Source organism: Pterocles gutturalis, unplaced genomic scaffold, assembly GCF_000699245.1.
Source record: "Pterocles gutturalis isolate BGI_N339 unplaced genomic scaffold, ASM69924v1 scaffold3595, whole genome shotgun sequence".
NCBI classification, from domain to species: Eukaryota; Metazoa; Chordata; class Aves; order Pterocliformes; family Pteroclidae; genus Pterocles; species Pterocles gutturalis.
This window is the reverse complement of record NW_010140487.1, coordinates 3,757-12,768: the sequence shown is the minus strand read 5'-3', so window position 1 is coordinate 12,768 and position 9,012 is coordinate 3,757. Positions and strand designations below refer to the sequence as shown.

Below are 9,012 nucleotides of genomic sequence, written 5' to 3'. Positions count from 1 at the left end.
GTGGAAGTCCAGGTGTGTGAGGATACGATTTAAAAGCACATTAAACTGGGATGGCACATTGATCATTAAATGTGGGAGAGCCTTGGTACGAAGCAGAGCAACGGCTTGCGTGCCCCGTGATGCTGTAGAACAGTCTTCTTCCAGAAGAGTCTGTCACATGCAATTAGAACTACAGAGGCAATTTCAGAGAAACGCTGTTAACCTCTCTGGTGTGTGGGTCTGTTCAGCTGCAGAATGAAGAGGAGCCAGGCGAGACTGCCCCGGTGGTGAACGATCCCCCTCCGCCGTACAGCAGCATTTCTGCGGAGAACACAGGTAAATTTAACGGAAGGGAAACAGCTGGGTTTGCTCTCTTGTTCTTCCTTACCTCCTGAAGTGTTCTCCTTATTGACAGATAGCATTGCAGCATCCCTATGAAGGCTGCACAGGATCAGAATTGATCCAGAGAAACTGTGGTTACTTGTGGTTTAGAAGATGCATTTTGGCTGCATGCATCTGATGTCATCCCATCGAGTGGTGTTCGAGTTACATTTCACAGTGTTCTTAGGAGACTGAAGACAGTTAAAATCAAAGTGCTATGAGGATTTGTGGTTCCCCTCTCATTATTTGGCATTTGGATGATGCTGTGCTCCTTCCAGAAAGGACTTGTTACTTAAAAGGGATTAAAGAATTCACTCTTCTTGCAATTTTCAATAACTAAGGACTTGGTCATAAGGATTATACTTCTTCTGAATCATCGTACTGTCATGTCACTAACAGCTTTTAGCAAACCAGCTTGGTTTGTGTTGGTTGTGTATCAGAGTATTTTGGCTTAGATAAATCTTCTCATTTTTTCCCTTTAGAGCTTTTACAGTCAACTGTTCAAGTAAGATTTGTGAATCAAATTCTTCCTACTGTCAGTCTCAAACAGCCAGCCACCGACTCTGTTGTGTTTCTCAAGCTGCCTGTTGAGTGCCGTCCCCTGGCACACGGACCGCAGAGTGTCCTGTTCGGTCGGGTTCCTCAGTGCGTCTCGGCGACTGGGGCTCAGAAATGCTGTGTTTGTTTTGTTCCAGTCCCTTTCCCCTCCATCAGAAAATAATTTGGAGTCTTTCTCTGGAAAAACTGGTCGCCAGTGGCCTGAGCCTTGCAGTGATCCCTCTGACTCACTCAAACCGTTGGATTTGAGAAGGTGACTGCCTCTGTTTGCTGCAGTCAGGAGAGACACAGCATGTAGCGTTGTTTTAAAAATAAATCCAGCCAGACATGTTAAAGGAGTGCTCTGCGTAGTCCTTTAGATGAGATAAGGTGCTCCTGTCTTCTTGACTTTCTGTTCTGGCATGGCAAGGTCCGTTGGGAGGGGACAGGAGGGACAGGCTTCTACACTCTGGGGTTTTGTGGTCCTTTGAAGTAATCCGAAACGCTTCTCATTCCCAACACGGTGTTCTTGAGGAACCGACATGTTACCTTCTGTATAACTTTGGTTTTTGCAGCTTATTTTGACTACAAGGATGAGTCAGGATTTCCTAAGCCTCCGTCTTACAACGTGGCCACGACACTGCCTAGTTACGACGAGGCGGAGAGAACCAAGGCTGAAGCCACAATTCCCTTGGTTCCTGGAAGGGTGAGTGCGCTTGGCTGCAGCTGTGTCCTTCACATCTCTTCTGTAGAATTTCTGGTTTAGCTCCTGCTGATCAAGTGTCATGACTTTTTTTTTTTTTTCCTTTTTTTTTTTTTTTAATCTTTCTGGACTGGTGATATTACACACTCCCACGAGTTCTGTGGCTAATTTTGTTGTTTTTTTAAAAATATTTTCTTCTGGGTGGCTATGGTGATGTAAGACATCTCAGTAATGCCAGCATGTGCTATCCAGATGGGTTTGGCAAGCCGACAGAGGAACTGTACTGTATCCGTGTGCACTGTCATTGTTTGGTTGTTTTATTTTTTAAATAAAAACAGATTTAGGATTAGTTGTTCCGCCATCTAGTGTATCTACCCTTGATACTCCTGCTGCTTACTTAGTTGACTTTTCCAGAGGTCAGTGTACCTCATACAAGGATGATAAAATCATTATGTCTGAATAATTATTTTTTATTTTTTAAATTTATTTTTGGTTTGTTTTTTTTTTTTTTTTCAACATTATCTCTTGTTCAGCCTCTTTCTCCACCCCTGCCAGCATTAGATGTCCACTGCTCATTATACTTCTTCATAGAAGCCGAATTCCTTGGGGAGATTATAAGTTTAAATTTTTTTTTTATGAGTAGGGGAATGCTCTACAGTGAGAACAAGAACATGCTGGATCTTGACTATCATTAAAAAAAAAATACTGCTGGTTACTTAGTGTCTCATGCCCTGCATCACCTCAGGATGAGAGGCAGGAATTTTTCCTGCTTGCATTTGTCGCCTTTTGAGATTAAGCCCCCCAGGGCGCTTTCTTTAAATGTAAATAAAGCATTCTGTATCCCTCCATGCTACACTGCTTTCTGAGCTCTGTACAGTTTGCTGGCCCTTGAAGAGCCCCATGCAGAACTGGGATTGTTGCGTGGACTGGACTGACTGAAATCCACCCGGTCTTGTCTCCGTTTGATGTGCAGGATGACGACTTTGTGGCACGGGATGACTTTGACGACACCGACCAGCTGAGGATAGGCAATGATGGCATTTTCATGCTAACTTTCTTCAGTAAGTATATGGTGGAACTTATGTTTTTTCAGAGTGACCCAGAATAGCTAGAGTTATTATTTTCACACTTACATTTATATAAAACCTGTGTGCAAGGTTTTTATGTTTTTTTTTTTTCCTTGGAATATAAAGAGGGCTTGACCTGCTGCTTTTCTCCTGCTTTCTCAGTGGCATTCCTCTTCAACTGGATTGGATTTTTCCTGTCTTTCTGTCTGACTACTTCTGCTGCAGGACGATACGGGGCCATTTCTGGCTTTGGTCTGTCTCTTATTAAGTGGATCCTTATTGTCAGGGTAAGTTGTGTGGTGGAGAAACACATACATGGATGCTGGCACTCTTTTCCTAGCACGTTTTTTTATCTCACTTATACTGAAGTTAGTTATAAATCTAGCTTTTCATAACGAAATAGATTTTTAGCCCCTTACTCACAGAGAACAGAGCTTTTTCATCATTCTGCCCTGTTTATGTGCTGGAATTATTATTGTAATAGAAGAAAGATTGCACACTCGGGTATGGTGGTGTCTGACAGAGCCACTGTATTGGATCAAACTGTCTGTGTGTTGAGCAATAACAACGATCTGATCTTTGCAAACCATTTATCCAGATAAAGCAAGCCCTGCCGTCGGCATAGGGGTGTTCCTCTCTGGTATGATGTTCCTTAGGTGCCCCTCGGGGGGGAAAAAAAAAATCTCTAAAATGTGGGATAGCCGGTGAGGAAAGGGAAATAGGGACTTAAAAATCAGGAGGTGTGAGGTTTGCTTTTTGCTGGAGGAAGAAGAGGCAGCCAGAGCTTTGTCTCACGATGGGAGAAGCCCGCTGGTGCCCTCTGGTGCAACGTGCCTGCGGCACAAGCAGGAGGGGATCCGGAGGAAGCACGCCTTTCTGGGTTGTTTTTTTTTTCCATATAAACTCTGGGCACATCCAGGCTGTTGAAACATCCACTGTGCTCCCCTCCAGCAGATAGATGGAGAGGAGGGGGGTGATCAGGTCTGTGTTAGCGCAGCCTGGGTGGGAAGATAGAGCCCGGCTGGGCACAGAAGCCAGAAAGGCTGACGTAGTATTTTTAAAACTTGGAGGGGGAGAAAGAGAAACCTTTCTGGGAGGGGAGAAAAAAATAATATAGATGTGCTGATGCTGGAAGGAATGGAAAAAAACAAACCCTATTTTTTGGAGGGACTGTGAGAAAATATCAGAAAAGCTTTCCTTGGAGCCCATGAAAATAAGATGTCTGTGGAAATGGCATGAAGACATCCTAGGCCAAAGTTTGAATTTCAAGCGAAAAATCTCATTAGCTGTGCGTAAGTAGAAGTAGGAAGCACTAGTGTTAGGGCTGTCACTTCATACCGGATCTCTTTGGGCTGGGAATTGTAATCTGTAAATACAGCATCGGTCACCTTTTTCTGCAGAAAGCTGAGCTTTTTGGGGTCATCGTGTAACAGTGGTGTTAAGGACTATTTGCTGAATTAAGAGGGGTGACAGAAGCAGGTGACCTTACCGTGGATTTGATCTAAACTTTGATAACAAGCTTACCTTTTGTGAGGTTATTAAACCTGAATAGAATGAAAACAAAAAAAGTTACCCTGTATTTACGCTCTGATAGCGTCAGTGCCTTTCATTCAGTAGGCAGTAATTTTCCCAACAGAAAATCTTGTCAGAGGGTTCCACAGATGGGGGATTTCTTTGTCAGCTGTACTTTTGTTCGCTGTACTATCCAACCTTACACATAATCAACATGATGCACTGCTGCAAACCTGGTCTTCCCTTTCAGAAACTGCACCTGTGGTTTATAACCATCAAAGATGTCAGGGAAGACAGGAGTATGTGTGCAGCAGTGTCTTTCTGCTCCACTGTCTGCAAGACTTTGTGGCTGGGTGTTGAATCTGTTCCATTCCCCTTGGTTAGTGTTGCTCTGACGTGTACAGAAAAACCTTAAATGAAGGTTCGCAGAGGCAGCTTCCCTGCGGACTGTGCAGGTGATGAAATGTAGCTTTCTGTAAGCTGTCTCGTATGCAGCGGGCTTGGGCTGGTTCCTGCTGCAATTGGTGAGAAGAGATTTGGGTTCAGAAGCTGCCATGTGCTCTAACGTGTATCTTGTTTGTTTGTTTGTAGTTCTCCACTTATTTTCCTGGTTACTTTGATGGCCAGTATTGGTTGTGGTGGGTCTTCCTTGTACTAGGTGAGTGCCTGTTCCGGAGGGGAAGGGGCAATGCATGCTTAAAAGTTTGTTTTTGAGATTGCCTGAAATTGAAAGGTTAGATGTCATTGATTAAAAAAAAAAATCCTTGTATTAAATCAGCTATTGTGCTTCCCAGCAACTTCTGTCCCTCCATACTAGTAATGGTGAGTTGGACTGCTCCCTCCCTCACTGCAGAAGCAACACCTGTGTTAACTGGACAAATGTGTTTCTTCCATCTAGGTTTTCTGCTCTTTCTCAGAGGATTTATTAATTATGCAAAGGTTAGGAAGATGCCAGATACTTTTTCCACTCTCCCCAGAACCAGAGTTCTCTTTATTTACTAAAGGTAAACTTTCTGCTTTCCTCAATTTGTTCTGTTTTGGTTTTAACTCTGTTTAGTGTCTCTGTTAGGCTGGACTTTTCTTTGCTTGAATATTTGTAGTACGCAAGGTAGCAGAAACCAGTTGTTTCTTGATATCCCATACCCAGCTCCTGTTTCTACAGAGTCCAGACTGGCTTGGTGGGGAGCAGAGGAATACTTGACATTTCTTCCCAAGTTTTTGCTTTGAGGAATTGTATATTCATATTCATTAGATTGCATAACTTGAATTGTGAGAGCAAAATCTTTGCCCCTTGGTGTTGCACTGTATTTGGCAGGTGTGTTTTTCCGAATTTACGGCATGCCTGAAACGCGTGGTATGTCCTCAACGTGAGTAAAGGTCCCAAAATGCGTTAGAAGACCGTGCCAGTGTCTTTGGCTCATGTCCCAGAAAGAATAATTTGTCTGGATTTTGCATGCTGTTTGAATTTTCTGCCAAGTTCCTGAAGAAATTAAACTCTTGCACACCTTTGCTCTCTGAAAACCCCTCCCACATACTTGAGCGTACTGTCCTGCCTGAACATCTTTCAAAAACCTCAGTGCCTAAAAGTCTTTCGCTTTAAGGCTGAACCTTGACGGTGCTGCCTTCTTAATGGGACTTTAAAGAAGGAGGCTTAAGTAGCTGAACCCTTCCAGCATAATTTCCTGCTCACAGCAGATAATGGCCTGCACTGACTGTCCCTCCCTGAGGGGAAGGAAATCCTCTAATAGGTTCCTTCCCAGATGGTGAGTGCAACGTGGTGCTCCCTTTAGAAATATCCTAACAGCACTAGATTTCCCCAAGAAAATTAAGAAATTGCAGCTGGGACAGTGGAATAAAGAAACCAAACAAATCCCAGCTTTAAATTGGGGGTCATTAAACTGTTCAGGTTTTAAAACTGGGGCTTGATTTTCCAAATGCACTTTGCTTTTGTTAGAAACTGCCAATTGCCTCAGATTCTGCTTCATTTGTAGTCTGTAATGAGAGCGTGCTACACAGAACGGCCATTGTGCAGTGTTTTCCAGCTTGAGTTTTCCACTGGTGATAGTGTGTAAAAATAGTTCAGTCAATTTATTTAAGTGTTTCAGTTCTGTTTAACAAAGTTATGGTTTATGACCTCCTCCAGGATTTTTAATATCCTCTCAAATTCCTTCCTGCTGAGTCACCAGAGGGTTCATTTCCCCCAGCTGTATGCTCACGTAGCGTGAGCGTTTAAGCATCAGCTTTATCATCTGTAGTTTGTTCTCACTGAACAATTTTTTTTCATTTTGCTTCTTTGCAGAAACTTTTTTTTTTTAATTTATTAAAGGAACTCCGTGGTTTCTTGTTGCACAGGCTTTTCCTGTGTTTGGAATTTGAAATTACAGTTTTAGAGACCTTGCTTGACTCCTCGCTTGTGAGGATGGAGGTGTGGAGGGTTTTTTAAATTTTTATTTATTTCCTTGTTTATTTTTTTTGTAATTTTAGAGCTTTCAAAAAGCACTCTCTTTTAGATAGGTTGAGATAAATGTCTGGAATAATTTCTGATTATTACAAAACTTATTATTTGACACTTCCCCTGCAAATAAATATTTAATCCTAAATTCTGAGCAGGGAAACCACAAAAGACTTGGATTTTCAGTGTATTATTATTTTGAAGATTAGATTTCCTCTGCGGGGCTAATGAGAGGGGCATGGTGAATGATCATTTCAGAGCAGGGGTGACTTTTAGAAAATTAGGAGGGGAGGAACAATTAGTGCAAATCAGAAAATAATTCCTGGTGAAAATGAATGTAACGGAAAGCTTGGTGTTTGCTGATCAACCTGCGGGTGCTGGGAACGGGCGTGAGCCCTGGCAGTGTCTCAGCACATCGGCTGTAGGGCAGGTGCCGGGGTTTCTCTTGGATCTCAGGTTTGGACAGTTCTGGCCAGCACGGCTGGACTGGACAGTTTGTGGGAGCTGCTGCCTCTTTCTTACCTGAACCCTTGATAGAAAAACACAAAAGTCAGAATCATCCTGGGTGGATGCAGCAGCTAAAGACCGAGTCCAGTCCTGCTGTCATAGCGCAAACGCAGCATCGTTTGTTCTCCGGTGATGTTTGGATGCCAGTGTTTCTAAGAGCGTTGTCTGATTCAGTGTCTTGTTTTCCCCTAAGGAATTTTAACTCTTCAGAACTGGAAAATATGCACGAAACTACCAAGTGTTTTGGTAGAGTTGTGTCACTGTGTACTGGGATTCTTTATAAGCCTTTAGTCATCCTGTGCTCTTTGTGAACGACATCCTTCTGTTATCCAAAATAACCATCTAACTATAGTTCCAATATTCAATATCCTTCTCCGACAGATGTTTTCTGGCAAACGTCTTCCTGCGTTAGTGAATCCTCCCTCAAGAAGCAAGAGGACACCTGCAGGAAGTGAATCGAGACTCTGGAGCAGAAGAAAAAATAATCACCTGCTTTCAAATAAATAAATAAATAAAAGTACTGTTGGGAAAAAAAGAAAAAGAGAGGAGAAGCATTTCTTTCTATTTGTTTCTAGGTGTAAAATTTTAATAATTAACGCAGAATTCTGTAACCATTGAATCATTAGTGGCTAATGTTTGAAAAAAAGCTATTGCAGTGGAGTCTGTGGCGTGCTAATCCAGCCTTCCCGAGGTCGTGTCTGTGGGCTGTGGGTGCGTGAGCCCTGGCCGCGGAGCCAGCAGGGGACAGCCTTGCTTTAGTTCCTCTCCATCCTGGGCGCTGCGGGCTCTGGGCTGTCCCGAACAGCCTGGGTAGCGCTGACACCCCGAGGGATGGGGAGCGCAGGAGCCGAAGTGAGGGCATGGCTGTGCTGGCACCTTCCTGCTGCTGCGGTCCAGCAGCTCGCGGGGGTGTGACCAGAGTGTTATTTAAAGGCAGCACAAGTATTAGGTTTTTTTAATAGTCTCTATTCTCAATGTTGTAGTATACTTTACTTTCATACTACCTACTTTTTGGACTCTAGGGATTTTCACGGTACACGTTGGTAGTATAAAAACGAAAAGATCGTGTTGCAACTTTGTATAAAAAATTACCTTGCAAAACAAAGGCCTTTTTTTTTTTTTTTCCTTTCTTTTGGCTTGGGACTTCAGAGACAATTCCTAACATCCCTGTAATTCTTGCTTTTCTAATTTGTGTTAGCAGAGACTGTGATGCATTATAAATGTAGATTTAATGTGCACTTCTGTGCTTTCTGCCAAGTGGTAATTCACTTTGGAGTTTTACGATGTTAAACCTGTAAATATAGCGGAACATTAATAAATGTCACTTATGTAGCAAATTGTCCTGTAGAGCAGTGTTTAATTTAGTTTCAACGCTTTCTTGCACCTGGGTATTGATGACAAATGCAGATCAGCTGTGGGAATTCCCATAGAAGGTGTAACACAGATGTGTTCAAGGTGACCGTCTTCCTTTTTGTAACCAGGGTTTCAAACCCTTGGACAGCCTTCAGCGTCAGCCTGGCAGGTCAGGAAACGGCGATTCTGTGCATTTTGGGGGTCTGTTGGGTTTTTCTGAGTCTCGCGTACGAACTGATCTGCCTCCTGAAAGGGTTTGTTCGTGGTTTTGGTTCGTGCTGAGCGTCTCCAATGTTTGTTCCTCACAAACAAGCACTTGGGGCTGACAGAGACGGATGGAGCTTACGCAGAGACTTCCTTTTTAAACACGAATAAGTGTACGCAGAGAGAATTATTAAGTTTATCCTGCAAGGCAAAATCTGTAGCATTAGGGATCTCTGAATCACATTTGCCCAAACTTGGTCCATCAGCCTTGTGTTTACTCTCGTGGCATCTGGGCCTTATTTGGTCTGGTCTGTTCG

General features: G+C 43.1%; 1 protein-coding gene across 1 annotated transcript; it reads left to right on the top strand.

The window, feature by feature from the left end:
- Positions 1–227: 227 nt before the first annotated feature.
- Positions 228–7,664, top strand: NDFIP1 (Nedd4 family interacting protein 1; the record flags this gene model as incomplete). Its single annotated transcript, XM_010083673.1, has 6 exons — positions 228–315; positions 1,473–1,603; positions 2,574–2,661; positions 2,830–2,954; positions 4,771–4,837; positions 7,520–7,664. Coding segments are annotated over 6 exons (573 nt in total), but the record flags the coding sequence as incomplete, so codon positions are not given.
- Between the last annotated feature and the right edge of the window lie 1,348 nt (positions 7,665–9,012).